This window comes from Xiphophorus hellerii, chromosome 21 (genome assembly GCF_003331165.1).
Source record: "Xiphophorus hellerii strain 12219 chromosome 21, Xiphophorus_hellerii-4.1, whole genome shotgun sequence".
Classification (NCBI taxonomy): Eukaryota; Metazoa; Chordata; class Actinopteri; order Cyprinodontiformes; family Poeciliidae; genus Xiphophorus; species Xiphophorus hellerii.
The window spans coordinates 23,480,028-23,499,556 of record NC_045692.1 but is presented as its reverse complement, the minus strand read 5'-3'; the positions used below and the strand labels follow the sequence as shown (position 1 = coordinate 23,499,556).

The 19,529-nt window shown below is 40.6% G+C and overlaps 3 protein-coding genes across 3 annotated transcripts; 2 read left to right on the top strand and 1 right to left on the bottom strand.

Annotated features, from left to right (window-relative positions):
• The first annotated feature begins 458 nt into the window (after positions 1-458).
• Positions 459-2,657, top strand: LOC116711459 (adhesive plaque matrix protein-like). The gene is made up of 4 exons (XM_032550779.1): positions 459-995; positions 1,073-1,119; positions 1,190-2,533; positions 2,602-2,657. Exons 1-3 carry the CDS (start codon positions 979-981, stop codon positions 2,518-2,520), a joined length of 1,395 nt encoding a protein of 464 aa, XP_032406670.1. The 5' UTR covers positions 459-978; the 3' UTR covers positions 2,521-2,533; positions 2,602-2,657.
• Positions 2,658-4,780: 2,123 nt separating this feature from the next.
• emc9 (ER membrane protein complex subunit 9) lies at positions 4,781-7,791 on the top strand. Its single transcript, XM_032550795.1, has 6 exons — positions 4,781-5,048; positions 5,138-5,341; positions 6,096-6,172; positions 6,254-6,323; positions 6,438-6,532; positions 7,495-7,791. Exons 2-6 carry the CDS (start codon positions 5,147-5,149, stop codon positions 7,673-7,675), a joined length of 618 nt encoding a protein of 205 aa, XP_032406686.1. The 5' UTR covers positions 4,781-5,048; positions 5,138-5,146; the 3' UTR covers positions 7,676-7,791.
• A 231-nt stretch (positions 7,792-8,022) lies between these two features.
• On the bottom strand, positions 8,023-18,766 carry irf9 (interferon regulatory factor 9). Its single transcript, XM_032550780.1, has 10 exons — positions 18,665-18,766; positions 18,267-18,341; positions 16,500-16,622; positions 15,820-15,997; positions 13,493-13,611; positions 13,345-13,408; positions 12,965-13,024; positions 12,476-12,862; positions 10,981-11,096; positions 8,023-10,320 (listed from the first exon to the last, which is right to left on the bottom strand). Exons 2-10 carry the CDS (start codon positions 18,321-18,323, stop codon positions 10,153-10,155), a joined length of 1,272 nt encoding a protein of 423 aa, XP_032406671.1. The 5' UTR covers positions 18,324-18,341; positions 18,665-18,766; the 3' UTR covers positions 8,023-10,152.
• Between the last annotated feature and the right edge of the window lie 763 nt (positions 18,767-19,529).

The following is a 19,529-nucleotide window of genomic DNA, read 5'->3' as shown; positions in this document are numbered from 1 at the left end:
ATAAGATACGGTAGCACCTGAAATGGCACCTGAATACCACTTTGTGGTATTCAGTTACATTTAGTAATGTAATTAGATTAGTTGTGTTACCACCTCCACGCCACTAGAGGCAGTAGCAGGCCCGAAAAGACGCGACTAAGGAGCAGATTTAGAAGTACACCGAAAGCTACAGAATTTGTTAAAAACTGTGAGCTGCGCTGAAATAAATAAAAGAGAGAAGTTTAAATACATGCTGAGAGTGAAACTCCTTCCTAAAGATGAAGATATATCACAGATTTCAAAAGAAAATAAAAACGGGAGGCCGCGGATAATATAGGAAATAGAGCCCCCTTCACTTCCGGAGTGCAATGGTCCCATTTCCAAATAAGGTATGAGACTGACAGTGGTCCGTCACCGCCCCTTTCTGTTTGCTGCAGCGAGGTCCTTCTCCTCAATACTGACCCCTGGTGGACACTACAAGTAGTGCCCAACCGTTTCAAACAACCTTTTCTTATCCTCACACATTGTTGGCTGTTGATCAAATAAGCTTTGATTGAAACCAGAAATCAGTTATCCCGTGTATTACCAATTTCTGAAGCTATAGATTGGTATTAAATCTTAATATATATATTTTGTTTAGCCATTAAAATCTGTGATTCTGTCCATTGACCCCACAGATGGTGATCTTGATTTAAATCTGTGTAGTCTCTCATTTATATTTCACAATAAATGTATTATGTATGTTAAAGTGACTCTCTAGTGTTCTGGAAAAAAAAATAGACAAATTTCCTGAACCTTTTTTCCACCAAAAAGTCCCTGTATGGTTTCCCCATGCAGGAAACACAAGGCTTGTAAGATGCTTGTAAGATAATTGGCCACACCAGCCTTCAACTACTGACACCTGTTTCCATTTACCAAAACAGAATTGGAGGGAGAGGTATAAAAATTAAGCAGCAGCAGTACACAAGTTACTGCTTCCTGTCAACTTAGGTTGACATTATGGCTTTTCTGTTCAGGTATGTCAAACTGTAGAGTAAGTTGAATGTTTTTGTTCCACATTAAACAGTTTTTTATTATTATTATTTATTCCTAGGCTGGTGGTGGTCTCCTTACTGGCATTGGAGACATGTAAAGTAAAAGGTAAGGTTGACTTGTGTAACTTTCAGTATATATTGAAACAAAGACTTAACTTGAATCTGCTTTTTAACAGCTTCATATGTTCCTTCAATGCCTGTGTCTGGCATTCTAACTTCGGGTCCAAACAAACCACACAAATTGCCAGATGTGCAACGCTATGCCCCATGGTTTCCAAGGAGTTTCCATGGTTTCTTTGCCCCTCAGCAGGAACCGGGCAGTAGTAAACCTCAGTTACCTACTGAGCCGAAGTTCCCAATAGGAGGTCCAGTCCCTCTGTTTAACCCACCACAGTTTCCTAGAAAGCCTCTTTGTCCAGCAGGTTCTTGCAAGTTGCCAATATTCCCTGTTGAGCCAAAGTACCCAATAGGCCATCCAGGCCTGCTGTTCAACCCATTATTGCTTCCTATAGCCCCAGAGTACCCAACAGGACTTCCAAACCCTCCCTTTAACCCACCAATTCTTCCTGTTGAGTCCAAGTACCCAATTGGCAGTCCAGTCCCTCCATCCAACCCACCAGTACTTCCTGTTGAGCCCAAGTACCCATTAGGAGGTACAGTCCCTTCAGTCAAGCCACCACAGTTTCCTAGAAAGCCTCTTTGTTCAAGTGGAAGACAATCAGGTTCTTGCTGGCCACCAGCTTTCCCCATTGAACCCAAGTATCCAATAGGAGGTCCAGTCCTTCCGTCCCACCCACCAGCGCTTCCTGTTGAACCAAAGTACCCAATAAGAGGTCCAGTTCTTCCGAACCACCCACCAGAGCTTCCTGTTGAACCAAAGTACCCAATAAGAGGTCCAGTCCTTCCGTCCCACCCACCAGCGCGTCCTGTTGAACCAAAGTACCCAATAGGAGGTCCAGTTCTTCCGAACCACCCACCAGCACGTCCTGTTGGACCCAAGTACCCAATAGGAGCTCCAGTCCCTCCATCCAACCCACTAATGCTTCCTATTGTGCCAGAGTACTCAATAGGCCATCCAGGCCTGCTGTTCAATCCATTACTGCTTCCTATAGCCCCAGAGTACCCAATAGGATTTCCAATCCCTTCCTTCAACCCACCAGTGCTTCCTGTTGAGCCCAAGTACCCATTTGGAGGGCCAGTCCCTCTGTTTAACCCACCAGTACTTCCTGGTGAACCAATGTATCCAATAGGAGGTCCAGTACCTCAGGTCCAACCACCACAGCTTCCTAGTAAGCCTCCTTGTTCAGTGGCGAGTCCCTTTAGTGTTTGTAGGCCACAAACATTCCCTGTTAAGCCCAAGCACCCTCTAGAGGTTCCAGTCAGCCATGGCCTAATGCCTCTTTTCCAAACTTTGGAGTCTGGCAAGGTTCCTACAGAGCGCTTGAATCATGGATATCCAGGATGCTATAGCAAATGGCCATTTCTGCAATCAAAGCCCTGCTACTAGAGAGCTTCAGAAGGTTAGTAATTTTATGAAGAGAAACTTTGACTTTCTACAGTCTTAACTTATCTATATTTTTCCTTCTAGGTCCAGAAGCAATGAGACTAAATCATTCACCTCTTGCAATAAAGAACTCATTACAACATTTGTGTTTTTGTTTTTTCATAAAGTGGCTCTAATCTTTTCTTTTTTTTTAAATTTAATAAAAGGAAACCTGCCTGCAAAACTCTAAACTCATTTTTAACTAAGCTTTACTGTGCTGAACTGGTTTTAACTTGACTGGAACTTTGCATGTTCCAGGTGTTTCTACAATGTTAAGGGTAAAATGGAGACTACACAACACCAACTTAAGACTATGGAGTTGGTTGTAAACTTGAGTTTGAAACTGGCTGTACTTGCAAGTTCATGCAATGCAGTCCAAACACTTAGATTTTACCCAAGGAGTGAAATGTACCAAAGCAGAAGTATGTTGTCTGTGGCCCAAGAACCTGAGGTGCCCAAACAGCCTCATATCCGAGCTACCCAACATGGCAGCCCAGTATATCAAAACAAGATCAAAGAATCCCCAGCAGACTGGCTAGTGAGGCAGCAGTGAGGGGGAAATAAATTGGCTCCAGAAACACTAGTTCCATCAGTTGACCAAGTCCACAACTAAACAAGATTGTATTGTTGATGCAAATGTAAACATTTGGAGAGTGTTTTAAGTTGCCAAATTTTTTGTGAATTTTTTTTTAATCCCAAGAACAGCGCTGTGAAATAAACTTTACTTCCTGTCCCAAGTTCATGGAAAAATGGCTCGTTGAAATCCAACTCGCTGGTGAGAGGATGAGTGCCCTACTTGAAACAGTTGGTTTCACATTACAGAAAGCAAATATTCTAATGGAGACATTAGAACATTTAAGCATTTTCATTCCCCAAACTTAGGTTTTATGAGGCAAGTTGTAAATAGATTTGGCCATTTGAAAATTGTCTAGAATGTCAACTGGAACATCTAAACATTGAAATTATAACCAGATAGTCTACAGCTCTTCCAAATGTTTATTAATTGAACTGAATTGACTAATTAATTAAAACAATGGAGTCAGTTTTTTGATAAACCTCTGAACCTATAAATGAAACATTTTACTTTGCTGATTTGGTCTAACAAACACAGCTGTGGTGGTGAAACTAACCACCACCACACAAGGAATGTTTACAAAGTTGAGTTTTTAATTTGAAATTACTTTTATTCCTCACAGAGCTTTCTTGTTACTCTTATTTGTGTCTTAATTATTATTTTGTGAGTGACTTGAGAATCAGAAAGAATCGACTTTTAGCCTTCTGTATCTCAGCATCCACATCAGCAAGGCAGCAATCAAGCCCAGGGACCTGAAGGGTCTTGGCACCATCCTGGCTACCTGCAGCAGGTCCCAACTGTCCTGAAGCATCGTGGTTACCCGACCAAGATGCCACAATAATATGGCCTCCTTCCCCAGGATCCTAAGAAGACAACGGGGCAGTATCCCTACTATGGCTACCCTCTGCAGGGTCCAGGCGTGCCGAAGCCTCCCCAGGGTCACAATGTACCAAACCCCTCACAGAAGCTCTACTTGGCTAGGCAGCGTGGTGATTTGGTCAAATGGGGACAGAAACTTTATATCCCAATCAACCGACCAAAGCTGTCCCAGAAGCACCACTAAAGCAGAACCAGTCCTGCAGATGAGTTGCACAATAAAACTAGTTAACTATGCATTGAGTTTTATTTATTTTAATATAAACAAAGAGGTTCACATAAGGGTAGTTTTTCAAATGGCAGTAGTATTTGGATTAACCCTGTCAATCTACCTGAAATTCATGTTTCAAAATTAAGTAGAAACTGTTTTAAAACTATCACTTGCAGTACATGCTAGAAAATGGAGTACATCCAGTGATAAGTTTCATGACTTGTAGGTGTCATTTTTGGTTAAAAATCAGTAGGTTGAGTATCCAGAGATTTTACTGGAGTGTAATGCTCTTTATTTCAGCAAAACATTTTTCTAGATGCTCAAATGTAATTTTTTTTTAATGAGCATTTTTGTTTACAAGTACAGAGAAACAGAACACAATATATTATAAAATGTAACTACATTTCACTTTTGTCAAAGTGCATCCTCCGCTCCGTTAGGGGGCGCACGCTGCTGTGATGTGTAAACATGCTCTTAAAAAGGAGAACGGAGAAGCACGGTTCTACACCAATCATATTACGGAATCTCGGCTCTAAACCAATCGGAACAATGCACATGACTTCAGTGGGCGGGACCAGTGACTGCCGTTAGACGTCATTCATTCGCCAGTTTGTTAGCTAATAGACAGACCTCTGGGTTTTGTAAGTAATTTAACTGGTTTTAAACTGTTGAAGGTGTTGATCGTGTGTCCCGCAGCTCTAGTGAGACTAACTTGGAGGTAGACTAGTTCAGCGGATCGGTTTAGCTTGTATGCTAACCACAGGCCCTAACAGGGCAATTATCCGGCTGTCAAACGCAGCCGAACCGGGACGTTTCTGGGTCTGTTTCTAGGTAAATATGGCGCCGTTCATAAGGAAAGTGTTTGTTGCTGTTCTCCTCCGGTGTTTCAACGTCTCTCTGTCCGCCCTGCACCTCCGTAGCGGGTCACCATGGGCGAGGTGGAGCTCTCCTGTCGGGCTTATGTGAAGATGTACCTGCACTCCTGCCTGTTCCCCCGCTGCAGCATCAATGGACTGCTGCTGTCCTCAAGCTCGGCAGGTGGCGCTGTTTGCGTGACGGACTGCGTGCCGCTGCTTCACTCTCACCTGCCCCTGGCTCCCATCACGCAACTGGCCCTCACGCAGGTGTGGAGTTTGCTGTCGTGGCCCGGTTCTCAAAAAGGTCCAGGATGTGATGTAGATCCAAAATAAGAGAAGTTTTTCAGTAAAAATGAGAATAAAGTTAAAAATGTAATTTCTTTCAGCAATATAAAAACTCCAAATTCAGATGGACATAAAATTGGATTTACGTTGCTACATTTCCTGATTTTTTCCCCCCTCCATCCCCACTTTCAAATTTTATAATTCTCTATTTTTTTTTTAGTTTGGAGTATTAAAAAAATATCTGCTATATATACATGACAGAGTATTTGAAGATGAAAATAATAGTAATGTGGTTAGGAAGGAGTAGATTCCACCAAAAACTTATGATTTAATTTCACTTGTTTATAAGAAAACACTTGGATGTTCTCTGAGGTTAAAAGTCATATTAGAAAAATAAATCAAATTCCCCATAAAGACATACAGTAGCTTGTGGTTAAATGAAAAATCTGCAGAATGTATTTTTATCTGATGAATCGATTTATCATCAAAATAATAAATAACTAAAATAATAGTTGCATGCTTACAAAACCCACTGAAGTTTTCAATAAAGTGTTTATTTTTGTAAACAATCTGCTGATTTAAATAGTTAAATATGTCCTGCAACACGTTTATGAGGCGTTTTCAGCTTTAAAATCCTCCTGAAGCTGAACTTAAATCAGCTAATTTACTCAGAAGTTGTTCAGACATGTTGTCTAAAAGGACTAAACCAGCAGTTTTCTCTCTTCTCTCCTCCCAGGTGGATGTTTGGTGCGCTCAGACTCAGCAGAGGATAGTTGGATATTACCAGGCCAACGCCTGCGCATCAGACTGCAGGTGAGTTTCCTGAAGGGAGAAACTTCTCCGGGACCGAAGCCGATCCAGAAACGGTTTCAGTGGTCTGGTGTCTGTTTGCAGCCCGACGCCGTGCGCTCTGAAGATAGCCGACAAGATCGCCGAGCAGTTTGAGAGTGCCGTCTTATTAATGGTGAGGATGACAGAAAACAAAGGTTTAAAGAAGAGATTAAATGTTTTCTATGTTTATGGGACGGGAGAGTTTGTGGGTTTAATGCAGTCGGTTTGTTTCTGTTTCTTCCTGAAGCTCGACGGCAGCAAGATGTCTCCAGATGATCGGGTTCCTCCGATCGTCATGTACGAGCGCAGAGACTCCAAATGGATTCTGAAGGACAAACACACGTAAGAACCGAGGGGGATGGGAAGTTATAAAGGATAAAACAAGTCAGTTTGGTTTAAATACCAACTTTTTAACTTAGGAAGTCCTGTGGGAAGAGTTTCAATCAACACAGCTTTGAGCCCAGACATCCGTCCAGCCAGTTCATCCTTTATCTATCAAGAAAAAGATGCAGATTCCTTTCAATCATATCTGGAGGATTTTGGAGAAACTGAAATGTAAAATAAAAATCATTTTAAGTGGCTTGAATCTCCAGGAAGCTGCAGAATGTTTTAAATTACATTAACTCATTGTTCCAATTTAGTTCACGATTGGTTCACATGAAACCAGTGAAGGGAGAGAAAATAATCCAGCTTGCAAAGAACTGAAACACCTAGAATGGCCAGCAGAGGGCGCAGGTGAGGTCAGGGATTCCATCCATCCATTTTCCTAGTGGGGTCAGCAGGGGTGCTGGGTTAGGGTTATCTCCAGCGAACGTTTTGGGCGAGAGGTCTGGACAGGTCACCAGTCTGTCTCAGGGCAACCATGCACACTCACACCTAGGGAGAATTTAACCTGACAGTCGTGTTTTTGGACTGTGGGAGGAACCCGGAGAGAACCCACCATTCGCAGGGAGAACATGCAAACTCCATGCAGAAAGACCCCGGGCCGGGAATCAAACCCAGGACCTTCTTGCTGCAAGGCAGCAGTGCTGCCAACTGCACCACTGTGCAGCCTGTCAGGGATTCCTCAGGTAGAAAGGTCAGATCAAGGTCAGCAGAGGCAGACATGGATGTTATTTATGGCAGATCTGAAACTTAAAAGGGATTTTGTATGACAAATAAGAATCTCATCTGAAACAATTTATCAAGTTTCCATTAATAAATGTATAAAATGGCTGATTTAGTTTGGATTTAGACTCCATTGTTTTGAGTAGCAGCAGCTTCCTGTTCGTCAGCCTAACGGACTCGTGTCACTTCCTGTCCAGGATCATGCTGCGGCAGTGGGAGGAGACGCAGGCCATCGCCAGCCAGATGCTGGAGTCGGGCGACCACGCCCTCCTGGTGGACTTCGACGGCCACCTGGATGACATCACCAAGGACTGGACCAATCAGACGCTCAACTCCAAGATCGCCGAGCTTTCCTCGCCGGCCAACGGAAACATCTGACGGCGACCCGGTTCCCCCGACACAAACGCACACCCAGCAGAGTCCTCGGAAACGTTTTATCGACAGAACAAAGACAAACGCGCTTAAATGACAGATTTACATCTCGTGCCAACCCCTAAAAAAACGGATCATTTTTTAACAACTAATCATACTTAATGATTTAAATCATACTTTAAATCATTAAAGTATGATTTAACTCCACCAATCGACTTCCTGGTTTTATTTCTAAACGCTTTTTTTCTTTTTCTTGTGTCACAAAATGTTCATCCAAGTCGGGATGATGGTAGTTTGTTTAAAAGATATCTGTTTTATTTGGTTGATTTCCTCATAATTGCTGCATAGAAATGTTTAATTTGAAAGGATGTACTTTATTATTATTATTATTATACTGATTAATTACATTGGTAACAAGTTTTCAACTTCTACAAACCTTAAATGTTCCAGTTTCAAATATTGGATATAAACTGAGCTCAAAGCTCGTTGTGGTCCAAGAATAAATTTCCTCCTTTAGTTCTGCAGTGTTTTCTTTCCTTGAATTAAATAAAATCAACTTAAAATCGATACTAACTAAATGCTCTAAACTTCAGTACAGTATTCCCATATTTATATTTTACACCAACATCAGATGAGAAAATTTCAGATTCAAATTCAAGAAATTCTCAGATTTAAAAAAAAATTCTGAGAATTTTTTGAATATTATTTACATTTCAGTGTTTGTTATTTTCCGTTTCACAATTCCGGATTTTTCCCCACAATCCAGTTATATAATTCCTTTGTTTTTCTGTCAGTTTAAGTCTTAAAAAAATATAAATAAACATAAATAGTTGGTATAAATATGACAGAGTATCAGGGTTATTATAGATGGAAAAAATAAAAATAATGACGTCACAGAGGAGTTGATTGTCACCAAAATCCTCAGAAATTTATTAATTATTTTCACTCATTTACAAGAAAAAAACTTCTCTGATGTTGAAAAGCTGTAAAATGACAACTTTCCAAAATAAAAGGCATAAATTTACAATATTAAAACTATTATTTGATGTATAAAGTCAGAAATTTGTAAGAAAACTCAAATTTGTCAGGAATTTTCTAAAAAGTTGTACATTTGTGACAAAATGAGACAGAAACGCTCCAGGGTTGAGGCGCTACGTCTACGAGATTCACACCTGGATGCTTCCCAGACTTTAAGGATGAGGTCTGAGCTTTTTTCTGGACCAGAACCGGGTCGTTCTGGTCCAGGAAAACAACCCGGATCTTCCCTTTAACTCTAGAAAACATCCAGATGTTCGTCTCCTAAATTTACCGCCTCAATCTTAGATGACTTCTGCCATTTTCTGTTACAAATGTCCAATTTTTAAACAAAAAATTGATACATTTGAGCGCTTTCTTACAAATTCCTGACATTATAATAAATTTGTTTTAATACTGTAAATTTAAGCCTTTAATCATATTTTGAAAAATTTCAACGGCAGAAAATATCCAAGCTTTCTTCTTGTAAAAATGTGAAATTACTCAAAATCTTTGGGTTTTTCCGCTGAAACTTTCTCCTCCATGGCCTCATTTTTATTTATTTTTTTAATCATTACAGCTATTTTTAAACTTTTATCATCTAAACTGAACAAAAACTAACTTGATACTGCAATCCTTTTTTGAGAAATTATTAAAATAAAAACTTTTAAAACTATTTTTTTCTTTAACAGATGCCCTGAATGTGGCATCATAACACACCCTCCAGCCAGAAATAATCAAATAAAATAAAATCTGAGTGGAGCTTCTTAAACCAGCCTTTAAATAATAATCTACTAAAGTTAGAACTTCCTTAAAATGAAATAAAAATCTGCATGTTTCAGGCTGAAACAGTAGTTTTACCTAAGAAAACAAGAGGGAGAAAAATGGTTGTTATTGTGCTTTACTCCTTAGCGATGGATAATTTAATCCAGTGAATGAGGGAAGATTTAGGAATGGTGAAAAGGAAAATCTGTTGGATGTGATATCTGCTGTAATAATAAAGTTCACAGTGAAAAGTCTTTTATTATTTAATAAAACGAGTGTTTTAAACTAAAACTCAGCTTTAAGACTGTTTCATAATCAGTCTGGAAGATAACATGTAGCTAAAACTATTAATCTATGCTATGATTGGAGTACAGTACGACAAACATGTCTGCTTTTAACTTTATGGCCCCTTTAAAAGAGTGTCTGGGTTCTAAGCACCAACAGAACAATAAAAACTGATTTATGGAGAAACTATTTTTAAATTTCTCTAAAACACACAACCTCTCTTTGTTGGTTTTTCCTGTAGTGTTTCCAACGCACCGATCCCCGCAGGAAATGAAGAAAATCCATTTCTTTAACCCCAAACGTCGCCGTTTCAGCTCCAGGGTTCAACAGATTTTTCTTTTAAGTGCTCCAAAGTCTCCAAAGTGTGCAGAGAAAGTGGAGGCTCTTATTTTGAAAGCTGGGAATGTTTCAGAGTTTGCTCAGTTGGTCTGACAGGCGTCCAGCTCGGAGGACGGCGACGGCACCGTGACGAGGTTCAGCGTGATTTCTCCCAGCGGAGACTGGCTGGCCAAGGTCCGGAAGACCGACAGGGTGTTGAAGACGGAGAGAGCGTTCTCCACCTGCTGCTCCGCCCACGGGAGGGAAACCTGCAGACAGGAGGTACAGGCCACCTTACAAAGGAACAACCTCAACTTTTATGCTTCACAGCAGAAAAACTGGACATAAAAATGTATTTTTTTTAGATTGTAGTTGCTTTATTTTATGAAATCTGATGCTAAACCATCAGAACTGAACTTAATATTAGATTACTGGAGCAAACACAGCAGGAAGTATGAATCAGAAACACAAAATTTAGTTTTAAATACAGATTTTACAAAAGTGATTCTTTAGATTTCAAATTTATTCTTTTAAACTTCAAGGAATAACTTAAAATGTATTCCTTAAATACGATGCTGCATTTGGGCAATACAGGGGTCATTCCAGATGTTAGAAATGGTGTCAGAACAGTAAATTTCCTCCAACATCACTAATACTTTGAGATTAATTTGACATATTTAGGAAATAGATTTTCTCTGATATAGAGAAACTGGGAATTTGTGAGAAAATAATTACATTTACCTTCATCTTAGATGATTTCTGGCACTTTTTTCTCACTAATTTCCAACTTGATATTGTATATTTAATATCTGAAATCTATATTTTCTTCTGCAAATTATCAATTTTCCAAATTGTTTTCTTGAAAATATGTAGCATTAAAACCTCCATGTCCGATTATTTTATCTACGCTGACGGTTCGGAGGGTTTACCTGAGCGATGATCAGTTTTCGAGACGGATCTTCGGTGTTGCTGAACTCTTCTCCAAAACACAGAGTAAAGCTGCACTGAGGAGGCTCGCCGCCGTTGGTTCGGAAAAGGTCCAGTTCTGAGGAAACACCAGACCAGAACCGGGTTGAGTTTTCATTTTTACCTACTAATGAAGTTTTCCAGGTCAGTTTCAGGAAATGGGTAAAAGCAGAGCCTGAAATATTCTTTAAGCGACGCTCCATCTCATGTTTGATATCACCAGAGCTTCTGCAGGTTTCACCAACTCAAATTTAAGACTTTTTAAGACTATAATGGATTAATTTCTTTTAGAATTAATTTAGAACAGAATTAATTTATTATCATATGGGTTTCAGCAAAAGTTATTCAATGGCAGAAACAAACGCTGTCCAACCAAATGGTGATAAATTTCCACTTAAACCATGATAGATGCAAAAAAGGGAGCTAGCTAGTTTATCTTTTAGCTAGCTAGTTTTACTTTTAGCTAGCTAGTTTTTCTTTTAGCTAGCTGGTTTTTCTCCTCCCTCTGTTTCCACTGCAGGTACCAGAACCAATGATTCCTGCTAACATACCTGTTAATATACTTGTGCTAGCTAGCAAGGATATGTTAGCAGCTAGTTAGCAGTAGCTTCAACTGCATCAAGTCACAGAACGGAATGAAGAAGCTCGACAGAAAAAAGACTACATAGAATTTTTTTTTTCTCCGCAAAATTTAAAGGGGACCTGCTATGCAAAATTCATATTTTGAACGTTTTTCTTTTTGTACTTCCATTTGTGTTTCTGCTGCTTCTACAAACAGACCTAGCTCTTAAAAAGACTGCAGTCGGTTTTTGGCAATAAGTTCATGTTTTTTGGTGTCTGGAAAATGAGCCTCTGGAATGTAACGCCACAAATCAGCCGGCACTGAGCCCGTTACCTAGCAACCCAAGTGGAGCTCCAGCACGCTTAGTCAGCTGGTTTTACCTCTGTATGTCTGTACAATGGCTGCTGGAAAAGACAAGTGTTTTGTTGTTGACTTAACGTCCAGAAACCACTTGGCGCTCTCTAGCTGCCGTGCTTTTCAAACAGGTGTGGTTGTTATATTGTCAGCCATTTTGACGTTTGAGTGTTTGACATTTGGGGGCGTGGCCAGCAGCAGCTCATATGGATTTAAAGTGACAGAGGCCCTAAAACATTTCATTCTGAAAGGAGTTTGAATTGATCAGAATGAATTCTCATTATCTAAGAATAATTTTGTGCAAAAAGTGTAATGTTTTTTTGTACACCCAACAGACTTATCCCAAACTGTTCAAGGAAGCATAATAGGTTGCCTTTATAACATGACATTAATGAATTTAAAACCAATTTACAGTTGTTTTTTAAATGAATTTAAGACTTTTTAAGGATGCAGCTAGCTACAACCTGATCATGATTTTAGCCAAACTCGTCGTACCCGGCAGCTCAATGGACTGGAAATAAAAGCCAGACGTTTAGACTCACGTTGCTTGAAGATGTCTTTGCTGAACAGCAACACCGACTCCATGTTCCTCTCCATCCGGTGGAGGCCCGGCGTGGTCGTGTGCGGTCCCGTCCAGAAGATCCGGCCCTGGCAGAACCTCCTGCCGTACACCCCCTGTGCCGTGGATGTCAGCGCGATGCCCTTCGCCATAAAGGGCAGCAGGGTGAACAGCGCCTGCAGCTCCTCGCTCGCCGGCAACGCGGACGGCGGCTCCGGTAGCAGGATGCGAGGGAAGCGGCTCAGGGCAGCAGGAGTCGGGGGGATGGACGAGGAGGGCAGGTACACGATGCGGACATCGGGGCCGCTGATCTGACGTTTGAGAACCTCCTGGCCAAGATAATGAACCGTCACGCTGAAAGAGTCTTGGTCTGTTGGAAACAGAGGAGGCGGAGTTAACCAAGGGGGCGGAGTTAAAGCTGCAGGGTTATGATGGAGACAGCAGCTTTTCTCCTGCTGTAAATGTTTGTTACCTCCTGTGTTGGCGGGGACGCTCTCCTCGATCCGAACGTCCAGCCTGATCTCATCCAGAGCTGCAGAGAGGAAGATGAGAAACAAACCAGTTGCTAAGCAGAAAAAACTCATAATGAGGCTTAAAGGTTATTCTGAAATACTGCAGAGACAAAGCAACAGCTTGATAACAACCTTACTGTGGTTTTTACAAAAAAATGTTCCTTCTGGATAATATTACTTAAAAAATGCATCAAAACAAACAAAAATATTTAGTAAATGAATCTCTGGCATCAGAGTTTAGAAGAAATTAGACCTTCCTCTATAAAGCCCTGTGCTAGTTATTGAGCATGGCGGTGGCAGCATCATGCTGTGGGTCTGATAATAAACCCTCTGGACTCACTGGTGCACTGGACGGGTTCGTCTGACTGGACCGGCTGGCTGTCCTGCTGCTGGTCCTCTTCATGCTGTGAATCAAAGACAGAAGGTTAGTTGTCCACCTGACATCAGCAGGACGGAACCTTGACCTTTGACCTGAGCGTCAGCCTCACCAGCTGAGAGGTGACCTCTTCAGTTTTGATCTTTTTGACCTGGCAGTCCGAGCTGCTGCTCTTTCTCTTCAGCTTCTTGCTGCTCCTCTCTTTGACCTTCGGCTCAGGTAGCAGCACACCTGGAAACCCGGAGGAGGAAGATTAATCTGACGTCCAACAGCGCTAATCCAAGGGATTATATTCCGACTGCCAGCAGCCGAAACTTCTGAGAGATGTCATCTTTTATTAAGCGCAAACTACACAACATGCTGTCATGATCAGGTGGTTGAAGCAAACGACAGAAAAACCTTCAGAAAGGCTAAAGAACAAAAAGGAAGAACGATTCAAGACTTTTGCACAAGACGACACAACACACAGCTCCGTTTCACCTGTAGGTAGCTAGGAAGGAAGGAAGGAAGGAAGGAAGGAAGGAAGGAAGGAGGCAGAAAGGATAAAGAGAAAAAATGATACAGGGAATGAAGGAATGAAACACAAGAAGGAAAGGGAGGGAAAAAGGACACTAGGAAGGAAGGAAAGAAAGATGGAAGGGGAGGCAGAGAGGAAAGACATCAGGAGGAGATTGAGAAAGAAGGACACTAAAGGAAGGTAAAGGTAACTAGGAAGGAGAGACGTAAAAAGGAACGTAAGGCAGAGGACACTAGGAAGGAAGGAAAAAGGAGACATAAGAAGGAAACAGGAAAAACGACACTGGGAAGAAACAAAAAATAATGAAACAAGAGGAAAAGGGAGGAAGGACACTAGGAAATAAGGAAGGGAACACGAAGGAAAGGAAGGGAAGAAGGACTCTAGGAAGGAAAACGAGAAAAAAAGGAACTAGAAAAGGCACAAAGAAAAAATAACTCTGGAAATTAAGTTTTAGATGATAAGAAGTAAAATAAAGGAAATATTTTTCCACTTTTCATTTGATCCAGACGTGAAATTACTTGAATCAAAAGTCAGACTTTCCCAGAGTGCATAGCAACCCTGGATATCGTCACTTTTTCTAATTTAAAATAAAAAAAAACATTTAAAAATCTGCATAAAATCAAAGAATACCTCAAAGTTAAGAACAAAAATGTAATCACACGATCCTTCAAAGTCTGACCTTCCTGGTCAGAAGTGAATCAGAAAGCAGCTGACATGTAAATATTCAAGTTCTGGTTCCCATAATAAAACATAAACAAACTGGAAACTCATTAGCATGAATGATCCCAGACAGAGCAGTTTTATAGAGGAGAGGTAAACGTTTATGTAAATATGGATTGATGATGTTTTCCTGCTTTACAGCCGACATGATAAACATCATAACTTTATTACTGATGAAATATTAACGTTGGATGCGACTCCTGAGGTTAGATCCCAGTTAAGCTCTTCGTTTTACACCGCTGCTGTCATCATCATGTTTAACTGCTTCATACTTCCTCTTTCTAAGGTGGCCTTTGACTAGTTCTCTGTGCAGAACAAAGCTTCTCGAAAGCTCAAATAACACCTGAACCATGACTTAATCTTTTCAGCTTAGAGTTGCAGGGGCTTCATGTAAAATTGATTTTAGACGCACTTCTACTGCTGCTGCTGCGAGGAGCGGCCATATTGGATGTTGATTTTTCCCGACTCAGAAGCCGGAGTTTCCGAGTTGCAAAATGGAACGCAGCATTAAAGAGGAGCGGCAAAAGCAAATGAGGTGGATTAGCAGAGTTAGTTAACAACTGATGGTGTCATGACGGCGATAAAGCAACAGTCTTCAGTCAGAGGCTTCTACAGATTGGAATACTGACTGCTACTGGAGATCCTTCCTACACAAAACATCACTATGATTCTGTTGTTGAATGTTTCTGTTTGTAGCTTTTTTATTGTGACTCCTGACTGGTATTTGAATGAACAGTGGCTTCCTGTCGGGAAAATAGGAAGTAAGTTTGAAATTAAAAGTTTCCAGATATTGAAATCAGGGTAACGTGGAGCATCAGCTCCGTTTCCTCTTGAATCTTCATGCCAGCCGTCGTCTAAACACCCGAAGCCACTTCATCCGCCAACAAATCGCAGTGAAAACCTCAGAGCAATCACGCTCGGTTTCCTGGTTCCTGCTCTAAATAAAACCCGTGCTCTGTCTGCTGAATGTGTGTGAAGGTTCACCGGTGTCATCTGAAGAATCAGCAGCTGGAGTTTTATCTGGACCAGAACCAGAACCAGCTGCTGGACAAACACCAATCGTTCCTGTCAGAGATGAACCGCTGCAGAAACGCTTCCGCTCTAAAAATAGATTGGTTTGTGCAACGTGTTGCTCAATGTTTTCACCAAACCGAGACAGACAGAAAACCTGGACCGGGTCAGAACCGGCGTGCGGGTCTTACCCTGCTCGCTGATGGGGACGAGGCGGTACACCTTGTACGGCTCTGAGATGTCCAGCTGGGCGCGCTCCATCACCTCCTTGAACTCGGGGCTCTTGTTGAGAGCGCAGCGAAGACGCGTCTTCCACGCCGCAGGATTCTTCTCTCCGTTCGCCAGCTTCCCTTTGAACTCGGCCCAGGCCTGCAGAACCAGAGGAACCAACGTTACCATGGACAGAGGGATGGATGGATGGATGAAAAATAGATACATGTTGGATGGATGGACGGACAGATAGATGAAAAAGCTGACAGACGATGGGTGGATGAATAAATGGATGAACAGTATGGATGGATGAATGATTGGATGTTGGGTGGATGGATAGATAGATAACTGGATGGATGAACAGATAGATTGTCTATCCGAGTGGATGAACGGATAGACAGATGGATGAGTGGACGAATGTTGAATGATGTTGGTTGGTTGGTTGGTTGGTTGGTTGGTTGGTTGGTTGGTTGGTTGGTTGGTTGGTTGGTTGGTTGGTTGGATGGTTGGATGGATGGATGGATGGATGGATGTCAGACTTTAAATTCAATCTGAAAACAGAAATATTTTCCAGACTTGGTCCAGTCTGGTCACCGGGTTCTGATCCGGTCCTGCTCATCCTGTAAACTAAAAAGCCACAAAGCATCAGGCGACCTCTGACCTTGAAGAGCGCTGCGTCCTCGTCCTCACGGAAGTCGTGTTTCCCTGCATGTTTCCATGGGATCCTGAACATCGTTTTGGCCTCGTCATCCCACATCACGCCCGGATACTTCCCGCTGCTCACCTGTCACACGACAAACACCAACGTTTGGTTTCCAGCAACGTTCCAACACCAATGTTTGGTTTCCAGCAACGTTCCAACACCAACGTTTGGTTTCCAGCAACGTTCCAACACCAATGTTTGGTTTCCAGCAACAATTAAACACCAACAGGAAGTTCCTCCATTTGGCGAAACCAAACCGCTGCCCAGCGCTAACCCCTGCTAACGGTTCGACAGACGGCAGATCTCCAGCTCAGTCCGGACCAAACAGAATCTGAGCGTCACAATAAACAGAGCTGGAGTTACTCCATCACTGCAATATGTTTTTTTAATATAATAACTAAATATTTCCTGGATTAGACTAAGATTTGGAGGTAAGTCTGTTAATGTTTGAACTGGAATGAGCTTCCAGTTAGCTAGTTTATCCGTTAGACCAGATTTGAAATGTGTTTCAGATCATAATCCTGTTGGAACTGCCCAACAGTTTCAGTTGCATCAACCAATTTAATTTCTCTGGGCTTTTTTAATGCAATTATTTTACAAATTTATCCGATTTTTATCTTGCAGTTTGACAAAACAAAACAAAAAAAAAGTAGCAGGAAGTTTGTTAAACTGGAATAAATTTCTGTCAAAAACTTGGAAATTTTTAGATTAATTTCACGTTTATGGAAAAAAATCCAACAAGAAAAAATTATTAAGAGAATAAATTTATGATATCAGAGCAAATATTTTCTCTGACATTGAAAGTCACAAATTTGCATAAAACAAAATAAAAATAAAAAATGCCAGAATACAACAGAGCATTATAGCTGCGCTAAGAACATTTAAAAAAATAAATACAATTATGAGATTAATAAAATCACAAGAATAAAATTGCAGTATTACAAGATTGAAGTCACAATATTACGACTTCATTCTTGTAATATCAACTTTATTCTCTTATTATTTCAAGTTTATTTTCTTATGACTTTATTGTCATCTTATTTTGACTTTTGTAATGTTATGATTTTATTCTCATAATTTAATTTTTTTAAAAATATTTTTTAGTTTTACCAGAAAACCTCTAACATTGAGGTGGTGAATTAGGAGCATCTGGATGTTTTTCTAAAGGATAGATTGTAAATATTATGTCAAATTATAATGTTTTTCTTGTAAATTTATGACTTTTTGACAGCAGCCATGGAGTCTGAGCTTTTTCTCATAAATTTGTGGAAATAATCTGGAATCTATTTTTGGGTGGAAATTTACAATGAAGTCGCACAAGTTTTGTTTATTTTTTTTGTCTCCTGCAAGAGAAAAATCGTCTAGACTTGTTAAAACAATCCACAGGTATTCATAGATGTCTAATCTGTCTAATCTGGGTCACACAACTTGTTTACAATAACAAATAAACCGACTATACCTCAAACCTAGTTTCTGAGACAGATTTCTGGTTCTAAAAAACAGATTTAGGTCACATAAAAGAATCTCATTAAAGTTTCAGCAGGTGGTATTTTAGTTTAAATCAGTTTTAATAACTTAAGAAGAGAACCAACTTCTGAAAATTAGACTTCCGGTTGATATTTATATGACCTCAGAACCGGGACAGTTATTAGGACTCTATTTGCCCCCCTCCCCCCCCCTTTTGCCCTCTTTATCTCACACACACAGACACACACACACACACACCTGGTCCACTATCCAGGAGCGAAGTCTGCGGGTGGATCTCATCCTTCCTGCTGCCATGATTCCCTTTTAAAGCGACTGAAATACATAAACAACATAAAATAATAAGTGACACATTCATGACATGAGCTAATATCGCTCTACAGGCGCATTTTAATAAATAACTGACTGAAAAAATAAATAAAAGACGAAAACATTTGATTTATGACACAGAAATTAGCCGTGTTAACAACTGATAGTTGTTTTTCTTTTTAAAAATCGGATAACTTTCAAACAGAGCCGAGTTTTGCTGATATAAAATATCAGAAGCGAGAACTCCGCTGCGGTTCTGAGGACTTTATAAAGTCAGAAATAGAAGCTAAAGTGTCAAAATGAAGGAAGTAGGTTTAAGTTTCGTTTACCTCGGTTGTGTTTCCTCAGCGGCGCCTTGCAGACTGAGTGACGGCGCAGCGGAGCAGCGCTGCTCTCAGCCCAGCTGCCAGTTTCCTCGAAATCACGTGACTTTGCAGAAACACGCCGCGTCTCCACCGCCAGGGGGCGACAGAGAACACCGCTCAGTTTGCAGATTACGTAACAAAAACGGAGCCAAACCTTTGATTTTTTTAATCCTAAATGAAACTGCAGCTTGTTTTAATATATATTCGTGCTTTAGTTCAAGTTATGACTAAATAATTAGATTTAATTATCCACACTGCAACACTTTATTCTACATTTCTGAGACTTTTTGTTAGCTAATACAGTTATTTGAGTAGGATACTGTACATCTCCATGCTTGATCCTGCTGTTTTTATCCGACATGAATATTTACATGTTCAGTAAATTCAAATATGCCCCCCAATGAGACTTCGTTGTCATAAAATCTAAACATTTCTGTGTTAAAAAGGTTTATTTTATTAGTCTGCTGTAATTCTCTAATCGTAAAAATGAAAAATAATCATAATAAGCAGCAATAGAAGCTTGAAAACATCAGTTTGTATGTAAATAATCTATTGGATAAACTGTTTAATGTACTGTTTAAAATGATTTCAGCTTCACTTGAGCTCATGTGACTCCACCTAAATGAAGTTATCTCATTCTCTTTCCAATAATCCACACTAATCTGAAATAGTTTTATCAAATGTATCCTATAGGAGCTGTAAGATTTGTGTTCTGGGTCGTTTTGGTCACTTCCTTTGATGGAGAACGCCCAAATGTTTGCAACATGCACAGATCTTCACCAGAACTGCTGCATCATCTGGCAGAAATGCAGGGGGCGGGGAGCCTGTT

Excerpts from the sequence above, each read along its gene's own strand:
- LOC116711459 (XM_032550779.1), top strand. Across the intron at positions 1,120-1,189 it reads GGAGACATGTAAAGTAAAAG|CTTCATATGTTCCTTCAATG; the intron begins GTAAGGTTGACT and ends GCTTTTTAACAG.
- emc9 (XM_032550795.1), top strand. The coding sequence starts at position 5,147 with ATGGGCGAGGTGGAGCTCTCCTGTCGGGCTTATGTGAAGATGTACCTG. Across the intron at positions 5,342-6,095 it reads CGCAACTGGCCCTCACGCAG|GTGGATGTTTGGTGCGCTCA; the intron begins GTGTGGAGTTTG and ends CTCTCCTCCCAG. Across the intron at positions 6,173-6,253 it reads GCCTGCGCATCAGACTGCAG|CCCGACGCCGTGCGCTCTGA; the intron begins GTGAGTTTCCTG and ends GTCTGTTTGCAG.
- irf9 (XM_032550780.1), bottom strand. The coding sequence starts at position 18,323 with ATGGCAGCAGGAAGGATGAGATCCACCCGCAGACTTCGCTCCTGGATA. Across the intron at positions 16,623-18,266 it reads GCTCCTGGATAGTGGACCAG|GTGAGCAGCGGGAAGTATCC; the intron begins GTGTGTGTGTGT and ends GTCGTGTGACAG. Across the intron at positions 15,998-16,499 it reads AGGACGCAGCGCTCTTCAAG|GCCTGGGCCGAGTTCAAAGG; the intron begins GTCAGAGGTCGC and ends CTGGTTCTGCAG.